Raw genomic sequence first — 19,818 nt, 5'->3', positions numbered from 1 at the left:
CAATCCTTTATTGTTTATTCAGCTTCTGATACTTTCTGTTTATCTACTGATATTTTTTAGAGGCACCTGTTGCAGTTCGTTAAGCACCCTGGAACTGAGTTACTGCTGGCATCAGCAGGGTCTCTGCCTCACTGAATCCACAGGCTCATGGATCCAAATCTGCCAATTCACTTGGATCACAGAGTTGACACCTTTTCTATTCGTATGTGAAACTTAGAAATGTCTGAAGAAACCCATACATGTCAGAGACTTGTCTGAGCCTTCACCTCCACAATTCAATCTACACTCAATATGGTTTTTTACAGAATTCAACAGAATCAAACAGATCTCATTGTAGAGATTAATTTAACAAGTTATTCACACGCTGCCAGTGAGGATATACCAGAGTGAAGAGAAGAAAGATTACAGAAACTATTGCCCTGATTTAGCCCCTGCTCTCATGGTGTGGTCGCAGTCATGTAACTGATTATCATCCTCTCCCCACTCCCAGCTCAGGTGCACAGAGCTCTGGAATGAAAGGCCCATCATAACAGAGACACTAATTTCACTTGTACGTACAGAAGGTTAGATTCTTGTCACATTATTTATTTCCTTTTCCTTTAATATTTGTTTAAATCTTACAAACAGTACGCTGATATTACAAGGCAACCCATGAAACTCAGTAATATACCTGTAAAGTGGCGGGGGGGGGGGGGCAAGCACCAGCTTTTTAGCTTTGCTCTTCAGGGCATTACAAGGAAACACTTTGCGCCTAAGGTTCAGCAAAAGTAGGTTCTGACCCCAATTCTCAAAGAACTTTTTTGTCAGGGACACTGACAATTTGCAAAAGGCAAGTTACTTCATTTCTTACCTCAGTTACCAGCTACAACAGGAACAATGTATATTGCTCGTTTTGCTTGCTTTAATTGGCCTATATTAGCAATAAGATCTTAAATAGGAAACTGATTCCTGACTCTCAAAAGCAACATTTAGATAAACTAAATAAATCTTCCTAACCTTTTATTCTCTCTTAATTATTTAGGGTGAAACATTAGGAGCCCCTCCTACTATGCCAAAACCCTCAGAAGTTGCTTATCTCTAGTTCACATGAACTTTCTTTTAGAATACCTAAAAACAAAAAATAAAAGCAAACCGATTGGAAATATCTTTCTGAATTCTAACTGATAATTTTTAATCTTTCTAAATTGCTACTGCAGAATAAGGAAGGAGATAATTAAAATTATTGTTATTAAGTAGTTGGTCACAGAAGCTGTATTTCTGCTAAAAGATAGGTATGCATTTAAGCACACCTGGAAGCTCTGGCCCTCTAGTCAAGGGTTACCCAGTTCTGCTTCAGCAACAGATGATTTGCTGGAGCATCCCACAGCTTCCTTTTCATCTGGTTTCCTTCCTCCAGAAATAAAGAAATTGGTGGGAGTGCCCAGTCTCATCTTGACATATAGAACTGGGAAATACAGAGACTCTGAACCACAGTGTATAGCCAAAATTTGTGTGTGATGGTATACCTTCCATAATATAGATGCTGAGATTAAAAGACAAACTCCTGTCCTCTTTATCTATGTAGTTGGTATGCTGGACATTCTGAGACATGTCGCAGGTAGTTTGCTGCAGATAAGAAATTCGTAACATTTAAGTGTAAGCCTAATAAGTATAACTGTCAGAAGTACAAATAAATTTCATATCAAAGTGAGAGAAGGGGAGTCAAAAGAATCTCAGTAGATATAGTAGATATAGGGGATGAAAGATGATGTTTGATGCTTACATTGTTGAAATTAGCTGAGGCAGAGACAGTTCCTGATAAGAAGCAGGAGCTGGCCCCAAGAACCAGCCAAGACTGGCCTTACGGCTCGGCTGAATACCAAGAAACCACTGAGCCTGTGCAAGAAAAGAGGTTACTAGCGATGATGGAGTCATCTATCTTCACCTCTGCGACCACCAGACGACCACCATAAAGAGGCACTGTGCAAGCACAGTTGAGAGGAGACTATGGAAATGACCTCTTGGAACTCATTTTAATATGAAGCGGGGACAGGCTATGCATATGTATAGGTGTATGTAACACTTGATTGTATAAATTCAAGGCAAACTGCCATTAAGGCGCACACGACTTTGGTGGGACTACCCCCCGTGCTGACCAGCGCTGAATGAACATATCTACTTTACAGTCTCACTGATTGTGGAGTCTGTTTCCACACATCAAAAGCTCAAATAGCTTTAAAAAACATTCCTGAATGTCCTATCACATCTGTTCTCAGGGTTCTCTGATTCCAAAGCTTTTTCTTTTTAAGATTTATCTTGTAAAACTTAAGACAGATTCACAGCTTTGAACTGGAGGGGAGATGATCCAGCTGCATTTACCTTCACATAAAAGTGGTGTTTCCCTCAAATGCTCAGCAGCACTCTATAATCCTTAATTTCAAGGTAAACATCTGCTTCTTCACAATCTTGGCCTATACACCTGTGAACAGATCATATATTGTCTCTAGCACGGGTCATTGCACAATGAAATTTCACACAGTAAAGAAATAAAGGAACGAGGAGTCATCCCTGTAGGTGAGCTGCTGCCCTACTAGGTATCAAGCAGCTGAATAAGACTATGAAGTCTGATTTCCATACATTTAATTTGTGGGAGACTGAGCGTTGATAAGACAGCAACTTACGGAAATACACTGAATCTGCAGCAGCCCATAGTCCCTTTGTTCAACTTGCATAAATCACTACTTTTTTTTAATGTTTTCTGGAGCTGAAACTGTGAGAGCACAGGTGCCAACAGGGCTCTGTTCCACCACACCCAGCAAGAGAGGATTGCTCCCAACTACATTCTGCTCTGCTGAAATCGCACATAAGAACTTCAGAACATATTTTAATTTAAAGCACAAGGGGCACAGGGTAAATGGCTGCACTTGCTACAAAACACAGGAGACAAATCTAGTTTCCCAAGAAAGCAAACAACAAATTTACAACTTTAACAATTACTTGTAGTATATTTATCCTCACCTCTCAACACACAAATGTTTTCAGTGACTTGAGGCAGACTGTTTCACTGGTAAGAGATACAAACTGCCAGGAAACAGCAAAAGGCAATTAGTACATCACTATCTCTTTTGTAATCACAGATGAAATTTCTGTTGTTTTTTTTTATCCCCTATTGCTCGTTCCCCTAAACAAGCAAGACATCACCTTGAAAATGAATGCAATTAATTATATTAGCTGAAGCTTTTAAAACAGAATGGCTTCTCATTTACATTCCTGGCAGAAATTCAATAAGATTGCCCTACTGTAATGTTGATGGACTGCTGCTGCAGTTATACCAGTATCCTGAAAAAAACATTTTTAATGTTCATGATGGGATTTTTAGAGCTAAGTACTTTGAACTGTTAAGTATTCTCAAGTAAAGCTGCAGTGAAGAGACTACAGAAAAGATAGTTTACTGGGTATTAACTGAAGCTGGAACCATTTCCTCCCCTTTTGCACCAAACTCTCCATACACTTTTAGCTAATCAAAAATTAGCTGAATTCTCTTACATGCCTCAACTAATTACTAAAGATGTCTACCAAACCTACAGTGTTTCACTTATGTACCTGAACACTTGCCCTCTCTTAGCACAGTTGCAGCTGTGTTGGTATGAAGTGATTGCATAGCTTATTATTTGTGTACAGGGATTTCTTGATGTTACTTTGATATCGGTGGAGCAGTATGTGGTGGTTTAACCCCAGCAGGCAACTAAGCACCACACAGCTGCTGGCTCACTCCTCCCCCCCTCCCAGTGGGATGGGGAGGAAAATCAAAAAAAAAAAAAAAAAAAGAAAAAAACTCATGGGTCGAGATAAGAACAATTAATAACTAAATTAAAATAAAATATAATAATAAAAACATAATAATAATTGTAATGAAAGGGAATATAAAAAAAAAAAGAGAGAGAGAAATAAAACTAGTTCAGGTCAGTTTGGGTCAGCTGTCCTGGCCATCCTCTGACCCCAGCTTCTTATACAACTGCTTGCTAGCAGAGCACAGGGAAACTGAAAAATCCTTAACTTAAGATAAGCAGTACTTCGCAACAACTAAAACATCAGTGTGTTATCAACATTGTTCTCACACTAAATCCAAAACACACTGTACCAGCTACTGAGAAGAACATTAACTCTATCCCAGCGAAAACCAGGACACAGTGGCCATCGCAGTACTCTTGTACTGCCTTAACAATATAAGCTAAAAGTAACATACACAATAGAAATTGTTATACTGTCCTGTATAACTGAGTTTTTGTAGCAAGCTTTCAGTTAGAGACAATAAATGAAGGCAACAGTGATTATGCATTTATTTTTGAAAACACTGATTTATAAAAACATTTTTATTTACAGTGATGTAAATAGCAAGGAAAAAATGTAGATTAGTGTTTGGATCTCAGGTGCAGGATGAGGTAATGGCAGAAAAAAAAAATGTTTAATTGCAAATTGTGTACACATTCTACAGCCCTATAGTCATTCTACCACAAAATTACACTTCTGCCATAGATGCACAAGGTGGCTAAGCTGTGGTCCAAGCACGCCTGGTAGACAGAGGTACAAAAGATAAGATCTAGATCTCTCAATTCAAACAAGGAGACCCCTGCACAGTCAAATTTCCAGGAGTAAGTGTATATAAACTGAATGAAAATACTTAAGTCAATGCCCTAAAAACACGTAGTAAATAAAGCATGGAATAGGCTCTAAATTTGATAGGTTTATATCACTTTCTCTAAGTTCAAGCACATGTATAGGAGTACATGCATAAGATACACAGCATAGTATTCATGCTCATAGAAAATTTGCCATAGCCTACTGAATTCTTTATAGGCTATTACATCATACATCTATGACCCTGATGCATACTTCTCAGATGTCATGTCTGAACTTAATTTAAGAAATCTTTAAATACATTTATCATCAAGTGAGATAATACTTATTGCCTTTACTTTTGGAATAATGAAAAAATTCAGGAAAGGCAGGTGGGAGGATCAAGTCTGCTATCTCAAGAGCTTAAAAAAAAAAAGGTAGGCATAGAGCTGTAGGTTGACTAAAAAAAAAAAGCTAGTGTTGGTCACATTCCTTTAATTAAAAATAGTAGGGGAGAATCATTAGGCTGATTTTAATTTGAGCAAAGAGTTTATTTCAGATAGAAATGTCAATGGTTTCTCTTTTTCCACAAAAGATGGAGACTGAGTGGAGTCCTTATGAAGGACTTGATGCAATGCTTTATTCTTAAGATGGAAGGCATGAACTCTTTATTTCAGAGGGAGGATGTTGGCAATTCATGTATTTCTTAAGCTTCTCTTAGACAAAGGGAAAAAGAAATCTAAAGACATAGCTAGTAGAATAAGAAAGCCAAAATAATTCTCAGTGTATTACCTGTATTGGAAAGGCCCTCAGAGAGCAGTGTCTGGATCCAAACAAGAATTTCTGAGCAGTTCACCCATGCCTTTGAGCCAATACCAAGATTTTTAGCTAAATGTTTTGATCTCTTTGCTTAGAGAGTTGTCTAAGGGGGCTAAATATAACCTAGATGTTGCAGGCATATGATGTATCAAGTTTAACAATGGGCCAAACTCGATGTGAAGCTGTAGTCTGGACCTGTGCTTGCCAGGATCTCACAACAGGTGCTGAGAAAGTAAGTTATCTGATTTAAACCACATGTATGAAATTATAGTATCTTTAAGATTATGTAATGAAGAAAAAGTTAAGCTTTTTATCCTAACAGACTGCAAACTTGCAAAAATGAATGTGAATACAGAAGAAAGTCTGGAATGCAGGGAGTGAGACAGAATAAAGTTACCAACTTCACACATTCATAACCTCCCAACCTGGGTAAGCGGTTTCAATGCACTGTACACTATGAGCCCCACTCCGTATTATCTCATAGATTATTGGTTCTCACCCTGTGTCTTACTCGGGCTGCAGTACAGGGCAGCAGTGAAGTCTCTCAAGCACTGTAACACTGACTCTTCTCTTGAACAGTCATGGACTTCTGCTGTACACCAAAGAATATAGGGCAGAATTCCTGTAACTTAACCCTTTGTTAGTTTTATTTTTCTGAAGACAGACATGTCTCTCTCAAGCAGCCTGGACCACTACTGCATAGAAGATGATCAAGAAATATAGTGACAGGGCAGACTGCTTATTCTACAGATACTAGCTTAGCTTGATGAGCTCATCAGCAAGATGCGCTAAGACAGTAATCACTACAAAGCTCCAAGTTTTTCCAAAATATGTATCACGCTTATATTATTGTACAACGCTAAAACACACGTCTGCTAACACTATGCAACCTGTAGTACATCTCTATAGATCTGGGAAGCCAGATCTCACACTGGGGATGCAGGAGAGAGATGGAAACAGAGATGGTAAACTCCAGTTAATGGAAGGTTTAGAGGGTCTGAGGCACTGCGTGCAGAAGAAAGGTGGCAAACTGTTGTAAAAGTGATAGACATGAAACCATATCTTAACACACTGGCAAACTTAATCCACCTGGAAACTGCAGGTTTAAGAATACAACAAATCCACCTCAGGGGAATATCAGTTTAAAAGCCCTGAGACCATAAATTATATTGGATTTGGTTTTCAAGGGAGTTTGTCACCGTCTAGAGGGAAATTTAGTATGACTGCTGAAGCTCTGAGATGCTTCCTTACCTTATGTATTAGAAGTCCAAATATTTGGGGAGAAAAAGGCTTCCTCTTCATACACAGGATTGGAGCACACACTTTCTCATCTTCTAACAAATGAACAACTTGAATAGAAGAGATTATGCTTAAAGTTTTAAAAAGAAATCAAAATAGACAGCAGTACTGTGATTCCACAAATCAGGCCAAATACGCCACTTCACAGTTCACCCTGGCCAAATACTAAAGCATCAGGGATACAGAAAGCCCTATGTGTAACAGCTCTTACTTATTTTACAGTGAGTTACAGCTCATTTGGAACAGCACACTAATTAATACAATCAGAGGCAAAAGTTTCAGAAATTTCCCAACAGCACACATTAGCATATACTGCCAAGAGACTTGATAAAGTTCAAAGCTTATCTTGTAGCCTGCATGCTCCGTGTTTGCTCAGAGCAGCAGCTGGCCAAGTGATCTCCCTTCTTCTCAAAGAGCAAAATTAAATTAGATTAGATCATCTTCTCTCCCTTGTAGAATTAAGATCGTGCTATGAAAACAAGCAAATTAGCTTTTGAAATCCTGTTTCTCACTTAAAGGCTACAAAGGCTGAGGAATGCTTTCTATACCAATTCAGCAGAGTTGCAACAGCATGTGCATGTCCTGTTTTCCTGGCAGCCTAATGGAAACAGTTTTACAGATCTGTGTCTCACTGGACTTGAGGCTGTGAGTGACAGAGAATCCTGAGGTATGAGGCCAGAGAAGAAGGGAACAAAGGAGAAAAGGAGATGGACACAAGGTCTTGGGAAAAGGCACACAGAAATGGTGTGGTAAGAGCTGCAGGAGTAGAGAGTTTTGAAAGCTTCTTGGTTTGTTGCTATGTAAAAACACTTCTGAGTAAAAGAGGAAAACTTAGTTCCTAGGCAAAGATAAGGAACATGAATGTTGTATGAGAAAAAAGCTCAGAACATAAGGAAAAAAAGCAAAAATGTAGGAAACAAGATTGTTTGGACTTGGAAGCCCGACTGAAGAACAACAAACATTTATGGATGGCAAATGGGATGGAAGGTGAAGAGTTTTATTTCAGATATCACAGTGATGCCAGATGCCATGTAAAAATCAAATACATAACAGTGAATGAAGTTCAAAGAGGGCCATACAAATGAGATCCTATATTTAAACTCTAGTTTCTAGAGCTGAATCACTGTACACCAAGCTGTGAGGTCAGTTGGCACAGACGCACTTAAACAAGCTTATAAAAATGTGTCCCCATTAAATTACCATGCTGCAGCAATTAAACACACTCCAGAAGACCATCCTATGCAATCTGTTCTAGATGAACAGCTAATGAGAACTAAGCTAAACCACTTTTTTCTGGTTATGATTCCTCCTTTGAATATTCCCATAACTATGCTGCTAAACAACTTAAACCTATAAAACTGAAAGGGGGAAAGACATTTGTCTGCTGTGGACAGATGGAGTAATAAAACTGGCCACGAGAATGCACATGGTACATCTTCATTCAGTCACCCTAGACTGCATCAAATTTAGCAAGATAATTTAGCTTATATTTTGGCATGGCTTTTGGTTACTTTGTTTTTTGGTTGTTTTTTTGTTAGTTTTTTTGTTGGTGTTTTGCAATTTGGTGTTTGTTTTTTTTAAAATACCTTGATTATATCCTAGTTAAGCTGGAGTTGAGGGAGAAGGTGATTCGGATTTTACTGCCAAGATTCTTCACAGCTTGATCTTCACTACTGTAACTGGAGCAGATTATAAGATGAAGATGGTATTGCGAGAAAAAAGAAATACAAAAAAAGTCTCACACACGTGGAAAACAAAAGAAGGGTGGAGTGAAAGAGAACTTTTGAAGGGTTTACATTTTCATGTGGTATTTGAATAGTGAGTAGCTAGGCCTGAGTTTACAGGGCAGACTGACTTGTGAGGAGGTGTCACTAACAGTTATCCTGTGAAAATGTTAACCACACTGCTTAAAGAGTTACTAACGTGGGCGTCAAAGATGTGTAGTATAGAAGTAAATTAAAAAATGGAAGCACTGCATAAACTTTCAGTACATAAAACACTTGTTCTAAAGCATCTTAAAATTAATCAGAGAAACAGCTCTGCTATTTCATGGTTTTGAAGATTGCAGGCCACTTACTGTCTCTAAATTTGTTCTTTCAGCATGCTTCCACACACAGCTTATGCTGCTGTGTGCACCAGAGGCATAGTGGGAAGATTGGATAAAACATCCATTGAGATTACAGCCTGACTCAGCCAACATCCATACAAGGCAATAGATGGCATTTTCAAAGATCAAAGGGCTGCGGTCAGATCTTTAGTGTTAGTCTTGTTTTAGAAGAATTAGATGAACCAAGGAGGCTTTTAGACACCTGAGCTGTGTTGCAGGTTTCCTATTCTGCTTTCCTTATGACAACCTTCTGATCAACACCGACATTTCCTTCATATTACCTTCATTCTTGCACTGTGAGTAAATCCAAAGTAGAAGACGAGAAGAAAAAATTGTTTCCACAATTAGAAATATAAACCCTCTCTACAGTGACAGTGAAGTGTCTTTGTTCTGTTTGTACGAGGCCTACCCCAAAGTACCAAGTATAAGTACTGCAAAATAAAGGCTTGACACCTCTCTGTACCTATAGACATTACACTAATAAAAAGCCAAGCATTTATCAAGATAAATGAGGACTCAAAAGGGCTTGTGTTACAGCTCGAAATGTCTCAATTTCCTGTGAATTCCCTGTGACTTGGCTGGTGCCATTTTTACTGCAGCTGTTCATTCAATTGAGAGTTCACGTCATGAAACATGACAGCGAGGAAAAGAGCCGATGAGAATTCAGTGAATACAGCTTTTCATTTGAAAAGACCCTCAAACACATACAATTGCTTTATTTTGCTTAATTTTCAACATTCATAAACATAATTGCATAATTTTCTAGTCAATACTGAAAACAAGTGATAATTTGTAATATTACAACTTTCATCTGAAAGGAAACAACCACAACAATTTCCACTCCCTTCTAAAAGAGGTGAATGATATGGAGGAGGTTGGATTGCCTATGCAGGAGATGCATACATTATTTTTCCCCATAAGAATATATTAATATTGTTGCTATCAACTTCCTTTTGTACATGTATAAATGACTTTTAGAAAATAGACTTATTTAAAGCCAGTATTTTTCATGTGCCAAATTACATGCACTAAATACCTAATACTGGGAATAGCAAATGCTAATATTTCTTAAACATAAAAGATTAACTCTTTTTTCCCCACAAATTCTCAATAGCAACATTTCTCAGTGGAGCCAGTTAACAGAGATTACTACCATTCCACTCAAACAATCTGTACCTTCTAACTAAATAGTGAAGCATTTGAAAAATCTAAAAAGGATACACTGCTCATTATGAATCCCCATCCTGTTTATTTCGAAGCTGGTGGAAAGATTTCCAGTTATCTCACTATACACCGAATTGGGCCTATAGTAATGAAACAGCATTAGTTAAATAATTCTTAACACTAGAATCTTAGATACTGTACCATACCTTTGTACTCAGATGCTGAGAGTCTGTTAAGCAGTGTGATGGTTTTGTGATAGAAGTAAAAAAAGAAAAAAGATAGGCGAAAGATGAGAGTTCAATGGGAAAAACAAGACAAATAGGAAAAAAAGTACTGCATTAGCCAGACAATCCACTGCAGTACACAGTCTCTGTAAGAGATTACACCCAATTCCCACTGATTTTAAGGGGCTTCAGGAGAATTCTACTGACTCTATGTTAAGCAACTACAAAAAGCTGAAAATTCATACGGATAGACTTAGCAAGGCTCTGCTATTAAAGTACATGAGGGCCTGAGCAATAACCTAAACCATACTTTTTGCCTTTCCTGTATTCTGCCCAGTCTCTGCTCTGAATGCCTATTTAATGCCTCAGTTGATTTCTTGGATCAATTCTGAGGAGTAATTTACAGCATTTCCTTCTGGAAATCCTTATCTTTCAGCATTTGCCTATTCATTCATAACCTTCTCCTTCCTTTTTTCAAATCTGGTCTGTCTTGACTTTGGCCATCTGCCCCATGCAGATTTCTCAGGTCATTTTTCTCTTGGAACTTCTTTTCCTGTTATGCTTTTCCATCTCTAGCTTGCTAACCAACCTTTCACGATAAAGAAAAAATACCCAATGGAGAGGAGGTTCACAGCTTGGAAAACAAATTCAGAATTCTGTATACTTAAAAATTCCCTCTTGAAAGGTTATGACAAAATAAGTTAGCTCTCACTGGACCTGCAATATTCCCTAATCCTGTCAATTCCATCAATATCACTAGAATCTACCTACTCCTTCTGAAACATATGTTCCTACTTTAGTCACTGCTTTTCCTCTGTTCCTTAATACCCACTATCTTCACCTTTAGCAATTTTAGTATCCCAGCTTCTCCAGAAAGACCTTCTCCATCCATCATTCTACCTATGCACCTTGTTTACTCCTGTTCTTCCTGCAGCATGCTCCTCTTTTTGCTCTGAATTTTCTAATCGGACCAAAGGGATATTAAATTCTCAGTGTCCTCCTTACTATAGAAATAATTTCCACAGAAATAAGTATTTAAAACAAAAGATCTTAGTCAAAACTTGTTGTGTATTCTAGCCTTATTTCAATGCAACCGTATTTATTTCAACAGAATTTAAACTAGATTTCATCTAGTTGGAAGAAACCTCTCTTCCTTCTATTCCCCAATTCTTGAAGCTTTAAAGTTTTTCATGGAAATGTTTTTCCATTGGTGTGGTTATACAATTCCCTAACTTGGTGCTCAAACAAAAAACAGTTTTAACACACTTGGCATCTGGACAGCATGTCCTAACAGAGCTCAAAATAATAGATTATGAAAAACACAGACTGTGTGCTAAGATGCTGAAAGGCATCAGTTCCTGCTAGAGCCAACAGGTGCTGAGAAAAATTAATATGCTTCAGTACTGAAACCATGGAGGAAAAACACGTACAACAATGACTTTCTTGTCCTTCCTCCTAGCGTGATGCTGAATGATGTTACGGCAGTGCTTTAAAAGTGTCATGGTCTCACTAATGGGGATAATGGAAAGGTCCTGACATTCACAAACAGCTCTGTTTCTGACAGCTTTCACAGAAAAGGATCAGAAATAGACTGACAACAGTTCAAATGTACCATTTAACACACCAAGGTGCAGTAACTACACGTATTCCCTACAGGCAGCAATCCCTTCAGGGTCATTAAAAGGCCTTCCTAGAAGTCATTCTTTCAGATTCCTTTGATAACATTTCTTTATACCATGTCTGTTCAGGGAAGGCTACATACACATCCGTGCTAAGCTTGATTTCAGTACCAAAGTACCATCTACATCGAAGTGGAAGTATGCTTCTCCTGACCTCTCTCGATGGCACATAAGGAGAAATTCTATCTCACGTTTACAATATGAATGACAAAGTATTAAAAACTGAGATGTAATTTTCCTTCAGCAGAAGGCCTCTAGAGGGGTAAATGTTCATAATTAAATCAACTCCTTTTCAATCTTACATCATGGAATAGCTAGCTAACTACTTAGCTTTTAAGTGTGATATTCTTAATTTACAGGTCTGCAATTTCACATGTACTTAGGTCAAATAGTCCCTCACTATTTCTATTCCATCTAAAACTAGTATGCCTAATTGCAAAAGAAAGGTACTACTTGGTGTTAGAACACAGGAACACAAGACAGAAAGCAAATATTTGGTAAGAATTTCTCTTAAGACTAATTTCTTTAACTTGTTACCTTTCTAAAATCAGTTCTGTGCAAAAGAAGCAATTGCTCATGGTCTTCATTGCTGGCTTTCCCTGCCTGAAGAAGCAAAATTGTGTACTAATGCAGGTACGATTTAGTTACTGACAACCCAGACCTGATACGAGGCAGTAAAAAAATAAGGGTGACAATACATTCCTCTGAGGGACAGCTAAATCCTAATGCTGGGTTTTGAGCAGCCTTTACAGAATCAGTTATAGTGATGGCTTTTGGGGGCCTTACTGGATAGAGTAAGATAGAGCAATTAAAGGCCGTAGTGCAAGAAAGAGTTCCCTTTAGTTGCTTGCAAGGTTACATTCCTCCCACAGCTATGTTCATAAATAGGCCAAAACAGTACACTTTCCTGATAGTTTAAACATTCTCATGCACATCCACTAAAATAAATCCAGGAAACCAAGCAATCAACCCCCAAAACTCAGCTTAGCATAAAATAGGGATGAAATTCTGGCAATGGAGAACTATTTACAACTGCAACTATAAAAAAGAACCCCAAAACACAGACATGAAGCTGCATAGTAAACAGCAAAATAAAAATGCACTGGGGAAAGCCTCCAGAGATCCCTTTCTGCTTAGACCTTAAACACTGAGAAATGACTTTGAGTTCATTACCCAGCCCCAGAGTAATCTATTTACTTGTATGGAAGTGAAGGAGTGGGGAGAAATATATTTGACTCATTCTTAGTAATTTCCCCTGCAAAAAATATTTTCTGGAGAAAAACAATATACAGACAGCTGAGCCAAATTTCTTTCTCCCTCTCAGACAAAATTGGATCATGATTCATCATATACACAGTTGAATCTTAATTTATTCCTTTAACAAGTTTGTGTATTTTCTTGTAAGCAAGAATTAATACACTCAAGACACAGGAAAATGTTAATTTTATTGCATCGCCTTTCAAATCTACAAATGTTGAGTCTAACTCCTGTTGGCTTTCATTCTCTCCTGAAGAAAGAAAAAGAAAAAAAAAAGACAAATGTCTGACCTATGCACAGAGGTTCTCTGTTCTTTGTAGAGGTTAACACTAACCTTGTATCAGTAATGTCCTGAATGAAATTAAAGGTTCCTACCCATTTTCAATGTGGGCATAGATGGACAGTTATCACCTTCCTCAAGGAAAGCTGTTTCATAATTATTCATTCACACTGTAACTCCATGGTGCCACTCAACAAAAGAGGAAGGTGACATAGGAAAGCAGTTGGCCTATTAGACTAACATAAAACTTCACTCAGTTCAGTGGAGTCCAAGTAGATTTTAGCCATCTGGTATTCATATATACATCATGTCTCTGATGTTCGCCTGCTAAATGAGTAGTTCACGAAGCAACACTAATGATGATAACCCTTCTGTTCTTTCAGTGAGAAGCTCAGAGAGCCCTCCAGTTACTGGAACAAAAGAACACACCCAATTAGATGTGGGAAGAGTCCCCATCCCTTATCTCTGCTGCAAGAGAAAAGAAAGAAATTCTGCTACAAATCCTCAGTGAAGTGGTGCAATGAATTCAAGGGAAGTGATGAGGTGCACACACTAAACAGCTGTGGAGCTGTGTTCACTTCATTGGGTGACGCAAAGCAGACTCACAGAAGAAAGCACTCAGAACCCATTTGTGCCTTAACCTTGCCAATTATTATCTCAAAATGTCCATCATTAAGAGGATTCAGCACAGATGACTCCTCCAAGTTCAGGAGAGAAAATTATAGAGGAAATGCTGACTACATCTCTGAAGGGGGAACCAGACCTGTCAGTGCTGCAACTACCATAAACGTTAATGGTGTAGTTAGCAGCCATTTGGTACTAACCTGCCATAGTCTTCTGAAGAACCATAGAACAGTTTGAATCCTTTAGCTCAATTGTAAACCCAAGAAGCATAAAGACACCCTGTGCACTTGTGGCACTGGTGCAACACTAGTTGTCTGCTACTTGGTAAGTTTTACAGAACTACACACACAAAATCCATAAAACCATATATCAGTGGCATTTTCCACACCTATTTTGCATCTTCCAAACCATGAATTAAACATTGCAAGCAAGTTTGGCTCTTCAAAAGATAAAAATGCATCTATTTCTACCACAAAAATACCTTTGGTTGATAACAGGTCCTGCTTCTCTTTGCAGAAAATTTGTGGACTCTCTGGAATAAGCAAGCAAAGTGAGGCAATTTGCACTTGCTAAGTAATATATGAGAGTTGTAGCTCTAATTCTCTCTCTCTCTCTCTCTCTAAATACTATAATGTGTTCCAAACATTTTGCTCATCCCTAAATTCATAATATCTAAACTTCTGTTTCCTAGACAAACAGGATGTCTACTTAGAAAGCAATTCAGCAAGAAACAGCAGTGATATGGAGCATGCATATAGATACATATCTATGTATATATACACATACATACACACAAGTAAAGTAGCACTTACACTCAGTGCCAGTTTATATACATGAAGGGAAGTGAGCAGCCAGGCAGATGGGGCCAGATCTTCAGCCTCTATGTGCTGATTGCTTATCTGCTAACTTGGAACAGGGAAACTTTAGAAAAGCAAACTTGAGATTAACACTAAATCTAACGCCAAGGAGTGCTGCTGTAGAAAGGCACATGGCATGATGGCTTTGTATTCAGAGTAGAATTGTATTTAATACAATTAAAGCAATTATTTCAGTCCAGTCAGCCCTAGTTAAGTCTCCACTAGAGTTAGTTAGCAAATAACGGTAAAATACTTTGAACATGCAAATATTGAATACTTGCAATATTAATATTCTTGCAACCGCTCCAAGAGCAGGCAGGTCCAGGGTCCTTGGAATACTGCAATGGTGTAACATGAAAAATAAGGCCAGTACTTTTGCCTGGCTAGTTTAAACACAACACATTCCCATGATTGTACTAAACAAGTATCTGCCTCAAAAATACGGAAAAGCTCAGGCCCTACTTTACCACCAAGGAAATAACTTCTGTGATACAACACAAACTAAAGGGTCATGTCCATCTCGCATCATCTAATACCAGCACATAAAGACTGAATATTTCAGAAAAATAGGAATGAAAACTGCAAGATGAAAATAAAGAAAAGCAGGAGAAATCTATTTGCTGTACTTTGAACTTCGGTAACAGAATTAAAGTCTTGTGTCCCTCCAGCACTGTCATGCAGAGTATTGAATCCCTGCTTGGTAACACAGCTTTAGGCAAATACCCCAAAAAGCTAAGAAAGCAATGATTGAAGGCATAGGAGTAGATGGAAGGAAACAAGACACTGAATTAAGAAAGGTTAAAAGGACTGGGTCATGTTTAGTTCTGCAAAACAAACACTTAACTACATGCAACTATATAAAAGAGGTTATAAAAGAGAGCAACAACTGATTATTCTCTCTAGTCAAAGATGGAACAAAAAATGATATGAAGCCTTAAAAAGGAAAATGAAGGTCTGAGAACCTTTATAACTCAAAGAGTGGAACAAGCAGCCCAAAGGCTGTAGAATACTCATCACTGAGAGTATTCAGGCTTAAGTAAACACACATCTGTTAAAGAGTATTTTATTATAATTGCTCCTGCTATTATGCAAGGAGGTGGAATGAGAGTCCCACCGAAGTCTGGGGATTCGATACCTACAATTCATTTCTTTCACATTTTTGAAACTCTTATTCAGAACAATAAACATCTGGTTCTTAATTCCCCAATTAACACTGTTTCCAGCCCTAAGGAATTAATCATAGAATTCATGGAAAACAGTTTAATTTTTAGCAATGGAGTAAACCAAATTGCCTACAAACTTCTACATTGCTAATGGAGCAGTTTAATTGCCCCCCCCCCCCTTTTTTTTGACATTTTAACTCAAAAAATAAAGGACAGAAAGTCATCCCTGGGCAGAGAGATTTGCAACAGTATGCCAGCAGAGAATCACACAGCACTATAGACTCAGGCTCTCATTCATGGTACTGACCTCCTTTGAAGAGCACTCTGAGATCTAATGATGAAAAATACTGTAAAAAGTGCTAGATATTATCATTAGTATTCAGGAGGACAGAATTCTGTGGCTTGGTGAATTCAAAGGGACCTGCTGGTACCTATGAAAACCGATAACATTTTACAGAAGAAAACAGCTCTGACAGCAATGTTAATGTAGGCTGGTTGACCAGGGTGGGAGCAGGCCATGGTTTTGCCAACATCTCCCAGCAAGCTGCGCTCCAGACTTAGTATCATTGAACCAACTTAATACCTGCTCACCTTTTGTTTTTACCATTTCCACAATATAGTATTTTAATCTATTTTCAGCTACAAAAATAATGTAGTATCTACAATACCATCCTGATAAAGAAAATCTACATTACTGCTTGTGTTCTCAGAACCCTATGCAGTCCTGTCACCACTCTTCATGCCAAGGAGCTTTCCTAGCTATAGCTGGCCACCAGAAGATGCTGATTCCATGAACACCTCTTTGTTACCACCTCTTACACCCTGCAGCTCAATGGATTTACACCCTGCTGCTTTCGGCTGCTGTGGAGAAATTAAATAGAATGGAAAGTCGAACACTAAATGTTCTCGTACTCTGGTTTTAAAGATGTCCCTGCTTGCAGAAGTGGAACGTGCTGTTCATCAGTTTATTTGCCTGGTTTTGCCACTAGATGAATTTTAAGTAAACATCTTTTCTTCTCACAAAACAGATTTTCAATGAGTAACCAATACCAACAACATGCATTAGGATTCTATCCCAGCAATACAGACTCCCAATAATAGCTCTGAACGTCTCCGCTAGCTTTGGGGAGTCTAATTGACCACTATAATTTACTTCAAGGTTAGCATGATTTGGACAGACCTTGAAAACATGCTTTTTTACTAGACCCTTCTGTACACATTTGCTGTGGTCAATCTTCTTTTTCTACCTACTGATTTCGCCTTTTGTTCTGTGTGAATAGTCCTAAGTCATCAATTAGTAACACGAGGAACTGAGTCATTTCCCCTTATACCCCTTAAAATCTCTTTAGATAATATTTATCAGCACATTCCAAGTTGATGGCGGCTTTACCTTTGCATCTCTCTACAATAACGCTTGCTGTATTTCTTATTTGATGTCTAACCTTTATTAAGTTTGCAGCAGCTCTAACATCTTTGTATAGTTATTGGTGCTACTAAATATCATGGAATGAGGTACTAAGGGGGAAAACACACACCTCTATTTATTTAGTTTTAGCAGAAATAATTCTGAAAGCCTTGTTAACAATTACATTGTAGTGTTTTGGGGTTGGTTTTATGTTTTTGTTTTTTTGGTGGTGGGTTTGTTTTTGTTTTTTACCATGCTATTCCAGCCTGTTGTTTGTCTATTGATTTCTCCATGGTTCCAGCGTACTTCAGATGACAATATATCTTCATATGGAGGCCAGGAAGATAGGTTTACCTTAACGTTTAGAGTTGACAAAGTATTGAACTCATCCAGTCCAAGCCATGTAAGCCCTTCCATTTATTCCTTGCTTTCCAAATTGCACGAAAACTGTGTATGTTCCTATTCCTTCAAGTTGCTCTGGGATCAGTCAATTCAAAGATCTGTCATGTGTCACTAGATAGGTCTTTACCAGGGACAGAGAATAGGACACAACAGGGTAGAAGCTGATGAACCATAGAGATAAAATTGCCATCAGTAAAAAAGCAACAACATCCAGGATGATAAAATACATTCTTACAGACAAGACCAGAAAACTGCAACTTTCACAGTTAACTTCTTTGTGGATGCCACAGCCAAATCAAGTGGTACTAGGTGTTACAGACTTTGAAAGATCCTGTTCCGAACAATTTCCAATAATAAAATAAAAAAAAAAAAACCAAACCACAACTTAACTAACCTTTTGTGATGAAGAAACCACAGTTAGCCTGGTATCTTGTGAGCTTGTTTTCTACTGACAACAAGCATACAGGGATGAAGACTGGGCTGTCTATCAATGGCTATGGCAGGGAGCTATTATATCAGCTCTACATGGTATACTTAACAGGCAGCTAGCAATTACAAGTCTCTTAACCCCAATAATTACAGGCATAAGAATACCTCTTGAACAACATTATGTTCCAGTTCTGCCATGTAGCTCATGCTTCTCAGAGTGCAACGCACTAACCAGAACAAATACTTCTTTCTCAGGACTGAAATCAAAGTCTTAACTGGCTGGTCAAGTCTGTTTGCCATTGTGTCCATTAAAGGGGCTTGCACCGCTATTTTAGGTGGCAAGGAACAGACAAACCATGATTTTTAGAAAATTTTGGTGTGCTTTCTTAAAACAAGTTCTTTTTGAATGTGAACAAAACATTCCACAGAACTTTTATTAAGGCTAGAGAACTTATTCCCATATACACCCAGCTTAATGGTAACTTCCAATGAGAGATAAAACTATTAGAAATTACTATTACTGTGAGCTCTTCAGAGAATATTCCAAGTATCACATGGAAGACTATACTATTGTTGGACATTCTCAAAATAAGTTAGCAAACTAGATATTCTGGTAACTCTCTCTGTTGGAAATGTTTTTCTTGCATATGGAAATTTCACTGTCTGAAAACCAGCCTAATCAAGCACTATCTACTACAGTTAATTCTTTAGGAATTTTCTTTTCTTTCTCAGAATTAGATTTTAAAACAGTCAGTTAAGAGCCAAATGGTGACTGGAAGGTCTGATATTCCCAGACATTACAAAGCTTTACTTTTTCTGGCCTCTCAAACATGCATCTCCCTAGATAATACACCATTCTGATCCTGAAACATGCAAAAAGCTGGCCAAACCTTAGAATATTATATCTGAAACATTTCCTCTCTCTTAAATGCAAGAATAAAATAGGAATAAGGAGTGTAAAATGATTCAGCAAGGATAGCAAATGGCAAATGTTGTAAAAAGCCATCTCATGTTTATGAATTCTGTTATCAGATTATTTTGAACAAAAAAGTCATCTTATCACTGAATAAAATTATACCCCTATTGTTGTGGGTACCCAGACCCAGTACACACCCATGGAGGGCTAACAGCTGATTCTCTCAAAGAATAGTATCTCCCCACTGTTGTTGAGGCTTCTTACTTACCAGTTGGGACAGCAGGATCCATTGTTGGCTTTTCCCAGGTATTGATCTGCTCCCAGGTAAATCCATTGGTTCCCAAGGCAACACTATAACCACAATTACTGTAGTGCTCATCAAATGAGCAACCACCTAAAACCAAGAAAAAATAATAAATTTCTGTATTAATTATTTATATCTCTTTATGATAGGTCATTATTTAAATATTTTGTACCCAAGTTTACAGAGGAAAAAAAAGGAAAAAACAACATATTTTTGTACTTTCCACACTTTATATCCATTGAAGCCTTTGTTTTCTTCCCTCCATGCTACTGTTTTTTAGATAAGTTCCCTTT

General features: G+C 37.9%; 1 protein-coding gene across 1 annotated transcript in view; it reads right to left on the bottom strand.

Moving 5' to 3' along the window:
• Nucleotides 1-19,609, bottom strand: part of PTPRT (protein tyrosine phosphatase, receptor type, T) — a 350,042-nt gene extending 330,433 nt beyond the window's left edge. Inside the window, exon 1 of the mRNA XM_010584069.1 lies at nt 19,490-19,609. Within this exon, the coding sequence (XP_010582371.1) occupies nt 19,490-19,511 (22 nt within the window). The 5' untranslated portion in view covers nt 19,512-19,609. The remainder of the gene's footprint in view (nt 1-19,489) is intronic.
• Nucleotides 19,610-19,818: the final 209 nt, after the last annotated feature.

The sequence above is a fragment of the Haliaeetus leucocephalus genome, unplaced genomic scaffold (genome assembly GCF_000737465.1).
Source record: "Haliaeetus leucocephalus isolate CR32 unplaced genomic scaffold, Haliaeetus_leucocephalus-4.0 Scaffold933, whole genome shotgun sequence".
Classification (NCBI taxonomy): domain Eukaryota; kingdom Metazoa; phylum Chordata; class Aves; order Accipitriformes; family Accipitridae; genus Haliaeetus; species Haliaeetus leucocephalus.
Note: the sequence above shows the minus strand (reverse complement) of the source record. Positions and strands in the feature narration are given on the sequence as shown.